Source organism: Staurois parvus, unplaced genomic scaffold (genome assembly GCF_062004578.1).
Source record: "Staurois parvus isolate SC_StPar_1 unplaced genomic scaffold, SC_StPar_1.0 ptg001966l, whole genome shotgun sequence".
Lineage (NCBI taxonomy): Eukaryota > Metazoa > Chordata > Amphibia > Anura > Ranidae > Staurois > Staurois parvus.
The window spans coordinates 43,706-57,471 of NW_028319762.1; the positions used below are offsets into that span (position 1 = coordinate 43,706).

The 13,766-nt window shown below is 38.4% G+C and overlaps 1 protein-coding gene across 2 annotated transcripts; it reads left to right on the top strand.

Annotated features, from left to right (window-relative positions):
* Window positions 1-1,139: 1,139 nt before the first annotated feature.
* LOC149433136 (ribose-phosphate pyrophosphokinase 1-like) lies at window positions 1,140-13,226 on the top strand. 2 transcript variants are annotated; one of them, XM_089664606.1, is made up of 6 exons: window positions 1,140-1,361; window positions 5,329-5,512; window positions 5,646-5,744; window positions 7,905-8,029; window positions 10,399-10,572; window positions 13,019-13,226. In XM_089664606.1, the coding sequence occupies exons 1-6, from the start codon at window positions 1,240-1,242 to the stop codon at window positions 13,209-13,211; spliced, it is 897 nt and encodes a 298-aa protein (XP_089520732.1). In that variant the 5' UTR covers window positions 1,140-1,239; the 3' UTR covers window positions 13,212-13,226. The 2 variants fall into 2 exon arrangements, with proteins under 2 accessions (XP_089520732.1, XP_089520733.1); XM_089664607.1 differs by lacking the exon at window positions 1,140-1,361 and adding an exon at window positions 3,337-3,374.
* Window positions 13,227-13,766: the final 540 nt, after the last annotated feature.

Below are 13,766 nucleotides of genomic sequence, written 5' to 3' on the forward strand. Positions count from 1 at the left end.
TGGACTCGGCTGTCAATCACCGGGTCCCGGCAGGTATGTAAATACAGTTTCTCTACAGTGTAAAGAGCACACACAGAACAGTTAACCCTTTGGTCGCCCCATGTTAACCCCTTCCTGCCGAGTGCCATTAGTACAGTGTCAGTGCTTTTTCTTAGTCAGTTGCCCCCCCCCCAGTGTCAGAATGCCCGTCGCAGTCCTGCTTATATATTCCACCATTTGTAAACGCTATAACTTTCACGTAAACCAATTAATTTTCACGTATTGGGATTTGTTTTTAGCAAAGACATGGAGCAGAATACATTTTGGCCTAAACTTATGACGAACTTTGATTTTTTAAAATATTTTTTACTGGACATGTTTCAAAAAGTCAAAAATATTGTTTTTTTTTCTCAAAATTATCGGTCTTTTTTTTTTTTTCATAGCGTAAAAATAAAATAAAAACTGCACAAGCGATCAAATACCATCGAAAGAAAGCCCTATTCGTGGGGAAATAAAGAACGCAAATTTCATTTGAGTGCAGCGTTGCATGACCGCTCAATTGTCAGTTAAAGTAACGCAGAGCCGTAACGCAAAAAATGGCCTGGTCGGGAAGGGGGGGGGGAATCCTCTGGAGGGCAAGGGGTTAAATTATGTTATATACATTTTTATAATATAGATGTTACATAATTTTATTATTATTATTAAATATAATATACATGTTATATTATACATAATAAAATTGAGAAAAAAATATATCTGTATATAAAAAATGCGTATGTGTATATAAATATATATATATATATCATACTGTATATCACCAATATATGTATATTAAAAAATATATATATATATTTGTATATTAACATCAACATGGCACATACATGTATAATATACTATATATAATGCTGTAATTATATAATTATATTACCATTTCTATTTATATTACAATTATCCAATTATAGATCCTGAGCCACAGCGCCACCTGCCGCTCATTTTGTCGCTAGCACACCCTGCCGGGCTCATTCACTCCTCAAGTCTCATTATTGAGCGCCACCTGCCGGTCAGTCCGCGGCAGCGCACCCTTTGCCGGGGTTCAGCTTCCACGCATGTCAGCGCAGAGAGGCGTGGCCCTCCCGATCCCGGCCGCCATTGGACAAGACGGCGCAGACGGGGCGTGGACAGGAGTTCCGTCCTCCGTTAACCAAGCCATCGGCGAGGCCGGCCCGGCGCTCCAGTGACGCACACACCGAGCGAGCAGCGATGCCGAACATTAAGATCTTCAGCGGGAGCTCCCACCAGGACCTGTCCCAGAAGATCGCCGACCGCCTGGGGCTGGAGCTGGGCCGGGTGGTCACCAAGAAGTTCAGCAACCAGGAAACTTGGTGAGCGGAGCCCGGAGGCGGGGGGACGGGCTGGCGGTACACGGCGGGGCCGGGCCGTCACGTGAGGAGGCCGGGAGGGAGAGCTGGCTCGTCGTTCCGCAGAGAAGTTGATCGCGGGGGATGCCGGGAGTTGTAGTGCCGGGGAGGCGGGAGCGTCCTAGAGGGAGCGGACACGTGACTACAACTCCCAGAGTGCACCTCGCGGCCGGAGCATAGAGAGGCGCACATGTGGACTGGGGGAGGGGTCACCACCGGACTAAAGTGTCCTTCACGGGGGTGAGGGGCCTGCTTCCTGTTATCCGGTGACAACCCTCTGCTTCCTCCTCTCAATTGTGTCCCTGTGTTGTCACCCTGCTTGAGAGACCCCCCAACGGGCCTTCCAGCAGGCAACGCTGGAGTGTGTGTAGATGGAAAGTAGTGGCAAAGAGGTGACAGGAGATTTCTGTGCTGGCCCAGCTCCTCTGCCTCTTTCTTAACCCCTACATAACCTTTTATGCAGCTTCTTGTGAAAGAATTGCTGCCTGTGCTGGCCCAGCTCCTCGCCTCCCTTACATAACCTATTTCTGTAGCTGCCAGGGAACGTCTGCTGGCTGTGCTGGCCCAGCTCCTCCACTCCTCACCTCCCCCTCTGGCAGCTACCTAAAATACTATCTGTGCTTGCCCAGCTTCTTTGTCCCGTCATTTCCCTATAGATGCTGGGGGAGGAGCTAATTACTGCCCGTGCTGCTCCAGCTCCTCTGACCCTTGCTTCCCTATATAACCTTTCATGTTCCTGCCAGGGGAGCATCCATTTACTGTCTCTGCTGGCCCAGCTCCTCTTCCCCTTTCTTAACCCCAACCTAACCTTTCATCTAGCTGGGCGAGTCTCTAATTACTGCCTGTGCTGGCCCAGCTCCTCTACCTCTCACCGCCCTCCATAACCTTTCAGGTACCTGCCAGGAAATTACCAATTATGGCCTATGCTGGCCCAGCTCCTCCACCTCTCACCTACCTACATAGCGCCTCCCCTTGCAGCTACATAAAATGCTAATTACTGCCTGTGCTGGTCCAGCTCCTTTTCCACTTGTCTCATATAACCGTTTATGTAGTTGCCAGGGGAGTGCTAATCATGGTCTGTGCTGGCCCAGCTCCTCCACCCCCACCTTCCTACATAGCTCCTCCCCTGGCAGCTTCATAAAATGCTAATTGCTGTCTGTGCTGGCCCAGCTCCTCTGCCACTCACCCCCCCCCCCCAACCTTGCATGTATCTGTTGGGGAGTGATCAATTACTGTCTGTGCTGGCCCAGCTCCTTACCCTCTACATAACCTTTCATGTAGCTGCTGGGAGAGGAGCTAATGACTGTGCTGGCCCAGCTCCTCCACTCTTCACCTCCCCACATCATCTCTTATGTAGCTGCCAGGGGTAGACACTGCCTACTGTCTGTGCTGGCCCAGCTCCCCTGCCCCTCACCTTCCTGTGTGACTGTTTCGGCCAAGGGAGTGTCCAATTATGGTCTGTGCTGGCCCAGCTCCCCTGCCCCTCACCTTCCTGTGTGATTTTCTGCCAAGGGAGTGTCCAGTTAGGGTCTGTGCTGGCCCAGCTCCTCTGCCCCTCACCTTCCTGTGTGACTTTCTGCCAAGGGAGTGTCCAATTGGGGTCTGTGCTGGCCCAGCTCCTCTCCCGTCACCTTCCTGTGTGACTGTTTCTGCCAAGGGAGTATCCGATTATGGTCTGTGCTGGCCCAGCTCCCCTGCCCCTCACCTTCCTGTGTGACTTTATGCCAAGGGAGTGTCCAATTGGGGTCTGTGCTGGCCCAGCTCCTCTGCCCCTCACCTTCCTGTGTGACTGTTTCTGCCAAGGGAATGTCCAATTGGGGTCTGTGCTGGCCCAGCTCCTCTGCCCCTCCCTTTACTATTCTACACTAACCATCACATCCCAGAGGGGGCCCCCCAGCCGCAGTGTCGGGGTGTTTCCTGGCTACAGAGGGAGGGAGACCGCATGAAATGTCCCCTTCTAGGGAGACGGCCGTTCTGGTGAGGAAATGACAGTTGTTGGATACATAGTGACAGGTGTGGGCGTGGTGATCTGTGATTGGCTGTCGGGACATAAAGCGGACGTCTGATTGGCTGTCGGGGACATCAAGCTGACGTCTGGTTGGACACCTTGTATCTGCAGAGGAGTCGTCGGTTCCCATCTTACGGATTCTTCGCTGCACTTCTGCCGGGAGACGGTCCAAGTCTGTGTGTGTGATGTGCCGGGGGTGGAGCTCAATGACACGCCGTCCTTCAGGGCCAATCACATCGCAGCGGTCCGGCGTGCTGCACTAACATGACATGCGGACCAAAACGCAGAGCGCCACCGTGCGCGGTCTGTGCGTCATGGTGCACCGGGTGTCGGCACTCTGCTGTACAGTGTGGGGGCGCCGTTCACAATGATCAGCGAAGGTTGTGGCCCCAACGCACCAGTGTGAATGGGGCCCTCCATGGAACGCTTGGGTTCCGTTCATATCTGAGCCATGCCGGAACGCCAGCAACAGTGCAGGTCCTCCTGCAGCGCACAGCATTCCCAAATGGAATGTTTTGGGGTTTTTTTGGTAATTACAGCGGTGTGTTTTTTTTATTGGGGGGGTGTTTGCTTTGGATTGGTGTGTTTTTTTTTTTTGTTTTTTTTGTGGGGTGGTTGATGTTTTGTGTAATGTTTTTTTTTCTGTTATGTCTTTGTGGTGTGCAGTTTTTTTGTAATTATGGCGGTGTTTTTTTTTTTTGTTTTTTTTTCTGTTGTCTTTGTGGTGTGTTTTATTTTTTTGGGGGGGGGGGGCGGGGGTTTGCTTTGGATTATTTTTTATTATTATTATTCTGTGGTGCTTCTTTTTCTGCTTTTTATTTGCAGTGTATAGTTTTGTTTTCTTTGGTGGGTTTTTTTTTTCTTCTTCTTTTGGTAATTATGGCGGTGTTTTTTTTGTTTGTTTGTTTTTTTGGGGGGGGGGTGTTTTGTATTGCTTTTTTTGTGGTGTGTTTTTTCTGTTATTTCTTTGTGGTGTGTTTATTTTTTGTGGGGGCGGGGGTTTGCTTTGGATTGATATATATATATATATTTTTTTTGGTGTTTTTTCTGCTTCGTATTTGCGGTGTTTGAGTTTGTTTTTTATTTGGTGGTTTTTATTTTTTTGGTAATTATGGCAGTGTTTTTTTATGGGGGGGGGGTTGCTTTGGATTGTGTGTGGGTTTTTTTTTTTTTTTTGTATTTGTGATGTGTGGGTTTTTGTTTTTTTTTTTGGGGGGGGGGTTCTTTTGTGTTGTGTGGGTTTGTTTTTTTTGTTTTTTTAATTATGGTGGTGTTTTTTGTTGTCTTTGTGGTGTGCGTTTTATTTTTTTGGGGGGTGGGGGTTTGATTTGGATTGATTTTTTTTTTCTGTTTTGTATTTGTGGTGTTTTTGTTTGTTTTTTTTTTTTTTTTAGTAATTATGGCAGTGTGGATTTTTTTTTTGGGGGGGGGGGGGGGGGGGTTATGGAATGTGTGTTTTGCTGGACTGCCCTACGGCTTCCTTCACACGTTCCTCGGTGTGCGTATGCGTTCCCATGTGTAGGGCAGCCCATTCACTTCAGTGGGCTGCCCTATATGTCAGAAATGCCCAAAATACCCTTTGAGACCCCCTCTGCTTCCAAGCAACCCCCCCCCCCCAGTGCAGCCCCTGCTCTCCCGTCATTGGGTTTGGGACCCTCCTAGCGAGTGCCCCCGGGACAGAACCGGACAGAGCGTGTATTACAGCAGTGCTGGGTTTGGCTGTCACTTTTCCTGGCTGTTGTGGCGGGGGAGGTGTGACACCCGTGGGGGGGCAGATTGTATTGGACACTTAAACCCCACCCCCCATGTACATGACCTATGATGTAAAACCCCCATAGGGTCAACTGTGTATGAAATAGTTGCTTGCGCTACCCATGTTGCATGTCGCCTCCACATTTAACGAGGGTTCTGTCCGGTTTGCAGCGTTGAGATCGGGGAGAGCGTGCGCGGAGAAGACGTGTACATCGTGCAGAGCGGCTGCGGAGAGATCAACGACAACCTGATGGAACTTCTGATCATGATCAACGCCTGCAAGATCGCCTCCGCATGTCGCGTCACGGCGGTCATCCCCTGCTTCCCGTACGCCCGCCAGGACAAAAAGGATAAAGTAAGCCGAAACATCACCAAAATTGTGCCGTGGCCCTCGTGTGTGTCGTCCTCGTGTGTGTGTGGCCCTCGTGTGTGTCGTCCTCGTGTGTCGTTCTCCATCGCTTCTCCTAACGCCTCTCTGCTTTCTCTAGTCCCGGGCGCCAATCTCTGCCAAACTTGTTGCCAACATGCTGTCTGTGGCCGGAGCCGATCACATCATTACTATGGACCTTCACGCTTCTCAGATCCAGGTAATTGTATTTTTTTTCTTTTTTAATTGATATAGTTGTGTGTTTTGTTTTTTGTTTTTTTAATATATATATATATATATATATATATATATATATATATATATATATATATATATATATATATATATATATATATATAAAATTATATTATTTTTAATAATATATATATATATAAAATTATATTATTTTTAATAATTATATATATATATAAAATTATATTATTTTTAATAATTATATATATATATATTTAAAATTATATTATTTTTAATAATTATATATATATATATTTAAAATTATATTATTTTTGCATCATTACTTTTATGATCATTGACATTATTATATAATATACAATAAAAATAAATTTTATTTACTGATATAGTAACAATAAATAAAATATGTTTTTTTTATTGTATATCTATTATGATTATTATTACAAGTATTTACTTTTACTATATTAAGTCATTATTAAAATACAATAATATATAATTTTATTTTTACTATAGTATTAAAAATATAATTTTCATTGATAATATAGCAAAAAATAACTTCTATATTTTTATTGTATAATAATGTACAATAAAGATTTTTTTTTACTATTAATAAAAATATAATTTTCGTGGATATAGTAAAAATATTATTGATAATATATCAATGAAAATTAGATTTTTATTGATAATAGTAAAAAAAAATATTTATTGTACATCATCATTAATATTATACAATAAAAATCTAGAAGTTATTTTTTGCCATATTATCAATGAAAATTATATTATTTTTAATACTATAGTAAAAATAAAATGATATATTATAGATTAACATATTACAAATTCTACAATACTACAATAAACAAATTGCATTATTTTACTATATTATCAATTATACAATATTAAACTACAATATATATATATATTTTTTTTTTACTATATTAATATTTTTACTATATCAATGAAAATTAAATTTTGATTGATAATAGTAAAAAAATCTTTATTGTACATCATTATTACTATTTTTACAATAAAAATCTAGAAAGTTTTTGCTTAATTATCAATGAAAATTATATTATTTGTAATACTATAGTAAAAATAAAATTATACATTATTGCATATTCTAGATTAACATATTACCAATTATACAATACTACAAGATAAAAATTAAATTATTTTACTATAGTAAAATAATTACATTTTTATATTGTAGTACAGTATTGTATGATTGGTAATATGTTCATCTATAATATGCAATAATATATCATTTTATTTTTACTATAGTATTAAAAATAATATAATTTTCATTGATATAGAAAAAAATAACTTCTATATTATTGTATAATAAGAAGGATTTACAATAAAGTTTTTTTTTTTTTTTTTTTTTTTTTTTTTTTTTACTATTATCAGTAAAAATATAATTTTAATTGATAGAGTGAAAATATTATTGATAGAGTAAAATAATAAAAAATTTTATATTGTAGTATTGTGTAATTGGTAATATGTTAATCTATAATATGCAATAAAATATTTTATTTTTACTATAGTATTAAAAATAATATAAATTTAATTGATATAGTGAAAATATTATTGATACTACAGTAAAAATTATATATTTTAGTTTTTTTTATTAATGTATAATTGATATAGTAAAATAAATTTTTATATTGTATAATTGGTAATATGTTAATCTATAATATGCAATAATATATCATTTTATTTTTACTATAGTATTAAAAATAATAAAATTTTCATTGATAATATAGCAAAAAATAACTTCTAGAGTTTTATTGTATAATATTAATAATGATGTACAATAAAGATTTTTTTTTACTATTATGAATAAAAATATAATTTTCATTGATCTAATTAAAATATTAATGATACTATAGTAAAAAAAATTATATATTGTAGTTTTTTATTATTATTGTATATTGTCCCTTTTTGGGTTTTTTGTTCCTGCCCCTTATAAAAGGGATTTTCTATGTTTCTGGACCCAATACATGGTGCGTGACAAGCGGCGAGCACTACACAGGATTCGGAGGCTGTGCAGGATGCACTTTGATGCCGCAAGACGCACACTTGAAGCGCTCCTCTGTTTTATGCTGAATTTCGTCTCATGTGGAAGGTCTATATGACGATATTCGTCCTCATCGTCTCCTTGTGTGTCTCGCAGGGCTTCTTCGATATTCCCGTGGATAACTTGTATGCTGAACCCGCCGTATTGAAGTGGATCCGCGAGAACATCGCCGAATGGAAAACATGTACTATAGTATCACCGGACGCCGGAGGTGCCAAACGGTGAGCTGTGATCTCTAGGCGGCCATTGTGCTCCCAGCAGCGCGCTTCCTGTTACAGGGTGACTATTTGTGATTCTACGTTGTCACCCTGCAACATGGGATTCCAAGGGACAATAAAATCGTCTTTTTAACCCCTTCCAGTCCAGGCCAATTTTCAGCTTTCAGCGCTATCACACTTTGAATAACAATTGCGCGGTCACTGTAATTTTTTACCATTTTTTGAGACCGATAAAGCTTTATTTTGGTTTATAACCAAAAATTATAGTTTTTTTTTGTTTTTGTTTTTTTACATTTTCGTTAAATTTTTTTTATATTTGTTTGAAAATATATAACCAAAAATTATAGTTTTTTTTTTTAAACTTTTTTTTTTTTTTTTTTTTTTTACATTTTCATTTTCTTTTTTTACATACTGTCACCCTAGCAATACAGTATCACCATAGTAAAAAAATAAATAACCCAAATTAGTTTAAAGAAAAGTTTAAAAACTATAATTTTTGGTTATAAACTAATTTGGGTCATTTTATTTTTTTTTTACTATGGTGATACTGTATTGCTTGGGTGACAGTATGTAAAAAAAAAAAATATATATATATATATAAAAAAATTAAATGAAAATGTAAAATAAAAGTTTAAAAACTATAATTTTTGGTTATACATCTTCATTTTATTTTTTTATATTTTTGTTTGGTTTTTTTTTTCTTTTCTTTTTTTTTGTTTTACATACGGTCACACGGGCAATACAGTATCACCATAGTAAAAAAATAAATAACCCAAATTTAGTTTAAAGAAAAGTTTAAAAACTATAATTTTTGGTTATAAACTAATTTGAGTCATTTTATTTTATTTTTTTTTTTTACTATGGTGATACTGTATTGCTTGGGTGACAGTATGTAAAAAAAAAAACAATATAAAAAAATTAATGAAAATGTAAAAAAAAGTTTAAAAACTAATTTTTGGTTATACATTTTCGTTTTATTTTTTTATATTTTTGTTTGGTTTTTTTTCTTTTTTGTTTTACATACGGTCACACGGGCAATACAGTATCACCATAGTAAAAATAAGTAAATATAGCCCAAATTAGTTTATAACCAAAAATTATAGTCTTTAAACTAATTTGGGTTATTTATTTTTTTACTATGGTGATACTGTATTGCTTGGGTGACAGTATGTAAAAAAACAAATATAAAAAAAATGAAAATGTAAAAAAAAAGTTTAAAAACTATAATTTTTGGTTACATTTTCATTTTGTTTTTTTATGTTTTGTTTTGTTTTGTTTGTTTTTTTGTTTTACATACGGTCACCCTAGCAACACAGTATCACCATAGTAAAAAAAAAATAACCAAAATGAGTTTATAACCAAAAATTATAGTTTTTATTTTACATTTTTTGTTTTTTTTACAATACATACTGTCACCCTAGCTGTACAGTATCACCATAGTAAAAAAATAACCCAAATTAGTTTACAACCAAAAACTACATTTTTCAAACATAATTTACATTTTTATTATTTTTTTATATTTGTTTTTTTTACATACTGTCACCATAGTGACACTGTACTACTTCTGTGGGGGGTGATTTTTTTTTTTTTTTTTTTTTTTTTTTACACTGATTGCTTTTACACCCATACAGGCTGCACAAGCAATCCTTTCTCCTTCTCTCTGGCTGCATTCTTGCAGCCATTGAGAAATACTGTGAGCTGTGATTGGTCACAGCTTGTCACATGGTACAAGGCTGTTGTGAATGGCTCTGTACCATGTGATCTCTGTGATCATTCACAGATTTCACACGTAGTAAGCAATGATGTCAGAAGTGACATCTTGCTTAATACTCTGCATGTGATCACTGATTGGCCAGTGATTGGGACAGAGGTCCCGTACGACGATCGGTGTTCCGGAGGACACAGCGGGCGCTGGATCGCGGTACCCAGCAGTGCGCACAAGCAGGGGGCGGGGAGGCTGTTCATAAACGGCCACCCACCCCTGCACTGCCACCATCTGGACGTTTATATACAACAGCCGGACGGGAGGTGGTTGAGGTCGAACTTTTTTGCCAGGAAAAGGAGTAAATTTGTAGTCACAAAGGATCTATAAATCAAGTGACCTGCGATGGATGAGGGGCCCCAGGGAGCACAGCGCTGTTATTCGTCAGGATTTACAGAGCGACAACTGTTTGCTTTACAATAAAACACAAGAGGGCCTCGCTCACAAGAGCTTACAATCTAATAGGGTGGGGCAAATCTAATAGGGTGGGGCAGTTCATTTGCCATTCCCTGCCCAGGGACTTAAAGAGCTTTGTGGTCACCCATCCAATTTATTTCTCCGTTTTGGCCGATTTGTTTTTCTTACCCTGTCTTTGTCCCGTCTCTTCAAGAGTCACATCGATCGCCGATCGTCTGAACGTAGATTTTGCTTTAATCCACAAAGAGAGGAAAAAGGCGAATGAAGTGGACCGGATGGTCCTGGTGGGAGACGTGAAGGATAAAGTGGCGATTCTTGTGGATGACATGGCCGATACCTGTGGAACCATCTGTCACGCTGCAGATAAGTACGTGTCTGGTGAACGATCTTTTAATACTTGGGTCAGAAAAGCTGTGGGTCCACTTATTGGGTCCACAAGAAAACGTTCCATTGGGGATCTTTAACCACGTCCCGCCCCGGCCTATGGTAAGATGGTGGCTGGGAGAATCTCTCTTCCCTCCGGGAGGGCGCCACGTGACGTCCCTCCGGGAGGGCGCCACGTGACGTCCCCTCCGGGAGGGCGCCACGTGACGTCCCTCCGGGAGGGCGCCACGTGACGTCCCTCCGGGAGGGCGCCACGTGACGTCCCTCCGGGAGGGCGCCACGTGACGTCCCTCCGGGAGGGCGCCACGTGACGTCCCTCCGGGAGGGCGCCACGTGACGTCCCTCCGGGAGGGCGCCACGTGACGTCCCTCCGGGAGGGCGCCACGTGACGTCCCTCCGGGAGGGCGCCACACTTGTTTGGTCCAGAAACTCTTTTCACCAAACTCTGTGATATATCTGAAAATCGATCAATCCTGAAGTACTGACGGACGATCTAGTTTTTTGAGGCCCAAAAATGCCAGAACAGCACAGATATCCCCCCCAAATGACCCCTTTTTGCAAAGTAGACAGTCCCATGTATTTCATAAAAGGCACTGAATTTTTTGAAGTTGTAATTTGTCAGAATTTTTCAGAAAATGAAATTAAAATTTTCACAATTTGTTAAAAAAAAAAAAAAATATATAAAAAAAAAAAGTGAAAATAATTTTAATTTCTTCATTTTCCCGAAAAATTCTGACAAATTACAACTTCAAAAAACTCAGTGCCTTTTATGAAATACATTGAAGTTGTAATTTGTCAGAATTTTTCGGGAAAATGAAGAAATTAAAATTATTTTCACTTTTTTTTAATTTTTTTTTTTTTTTTTTAACAAATTGTGAAAATTTTAATTTCTTCATTTTCCGAAAAACTCTGACAAAAATTACAACTTCGATTTCACATAAAGGTACGGTGATTTTTTTGAAGTTGTAATTTGTCAGAATTTTTCGGACAATGAAGAAATTAAAATTTTCACAATTTTTTTTTTTTTATAACAAATTGTGAAAATAATTTTAATTTCTTCATTTTCCAAAAGATTCTGACAAATTACAACTTCAAAAAACTCACCGTTTTTGTGAAATACATCGAAGTTGTAATTTGTCAGAAATTTTTGGAACATTAAGAAATAAAACTTTTTACAATTTGGTAAAAAACAATATATTAAAAAAAAGTGAAAAATTATTTTATTTCGTTTCCAAAAAATTCTCACAAAATTACAACTTCAATGTATTTCATAAAAGGCACTGAGTTTTTTTGAAGTTGTAATTTTGTGAGAATTTTTGGAAACAAAATTAAAATAATTTTTCACTTTTTTTTAATATATTTTTTTTTTTACCAAATTGTGAAAATTTTTATTTCTTAATGTTCCAAAAATTTCTGACAAATTACAACTTCGATGTATTTCACAAACGGTGAGTTTTTTGAAGTTGTAATTTGTCAGAATCTTTTGGAAAATGAAGAAATTAAAATTATTTTCACAATTTGTTATAAAAAAAAAAAAATTGTGAAAATTTTAATTTCTTCATTGTCCGAAAAATTCTGACAAATTACAACTTCAAAAAAAATCACCGTACCTTTATGTGAAATGCATCGAAGTTGTAATTTTTGTCAGAATTTTTCGGAAAATGAAGAAATTAAAATTTTCACAATTTTTGTTAAAAAAAAAAAAAAAAATTGAAAATGATTTTAATTCATTTTCCGAAAAATTCTGACAAATTACAATGTCAAAAAACTCACACTGCCTGTTGTGAAATACATGGGACGGTCTACTTTGCAAAAAGGGGTCATTTGGGGGGGATATCTGTACTGTTCTGACATTTTGGGGCCTCAAAAAAATTAGATCGGCCGTCAGTACTTCAGGATTGATCGATTTTCAGATATATTCCATAGTTTGGTGAAAATAACCCAAATCAGTATTTATTATTTAGTCTGTAGGAAAGTTATGGAGTTCACAAAGTAATGTAGTAGAATACATCTTGGCCTAAATTTTATGAAGAACAATTATTTATTTGCAAACTGTTCTAACCGAAAAAAGGAAAACTTGTTTTTTGGGGGGTGGGGGGTGTTTCCAAAAATTTTTTTTTTTTGTGTGTGTAAAGAAAATAACATTTTGGTTTTGGTACCACCTGTCACTCCACTCTCTCCTCCTATCAGCATGCTTCTTTTTTTTTTTTTTTTTTTTTTTTTTTTTTTTTACTGCAGCACAACTAATTGGCTGCTTGTGCTGCTTCCCCTTTCCCCAGTCTGAGCTCTGCTGTACCAGGGATTTCTAGAGTCTGATACCAAGTAAGAAGTCGGTACTGACCCCCCGCTTGCATCTGCTATGGTTCAGCTTTCAGAAGACTTTTTAATAATCCTTTTAATTTTTTTTTTTTTTTTTTTGGTCTCTGTAGACTTCTTTCTGCTGGAGCCACGAAGGTTTACGCCATCTTGACCCACGGTATATTTTCTGGCCCCGCCATTTCTCGGATTAACAACGCCTGTTTTGAAGCCGTGGTGGTGACCAATACTATCCCTCAGGAGGAGAAGATCAAACATTGCTCCAAAATTCAGGTATCTACAGAAATCGGATTTATTGTATTTTAGGGAAATCTATTGCTAAAGTGTGCAGGACGACCGGATCCGTTATATTAACCACTTCCTGTCTGGCCCATGTACATAAACGGCCGGACGGGAGCAGTGCAGGGGCGGGTGGCCGTTTATAAACTGCCCCCACATTCACTGCCTGTGTGCGATCCCTGGGATCCGATGCCCGCTGTACACCGATCGTTGTACGGGACCTCTGTGTGAGGTCGGTACAGGGCCACTCACAACAGCTTTGTGCCATGTGACAAGCTGTGACCAATCACAGCTCTCACAGTATTCCTCAAAGCCAGAGAGAAGGAGAAATGATTGCTTTTACGGGCTGTAAAAAAAAAAAAAATCCCCCCCCCCCCCCCCCCCCCCCCAGAAGTACAGTGTCACTATGGTGACAGTATGTTTAAAAAAAAAAAACAAAAAAAAAACATAGTATAAAAATGTAAATTGTTTGAAAAAAGTTATAATTTTTGGTTGTAAACTAATTTGGGTTATTTATTTTACTTTTTTTTTACTAAAAAAAGATAGCTGAATACATTTTGGCTGAGATTTATGAAGAAAAAG

Bases quoted from the DNA above. Each gene is read 5' to 3' on its own strand.
- LOC149433136 (XM_089664606.1), top strand. From the start codon at position 1,240: ATGCCGAACATTAAGATCTTCAGCGGGAGCTCCCACCAGGACCTGTCC. The intron at 1,362-5,328 runs GTGAGCGGAGCC...TCCGGTTTGCAG, and splicing joins TTCAGCAACCAGGAAACTTG to CGTTGAGATCGGGGAGAGCG. The intron at 8,030-10,398 runs GTGAGCTGTGAT...CGTCTCTTCAAG, and splicing joins GACGCCGGAGGTGCCAAACG to AGTCACATCGATCGCCGATC.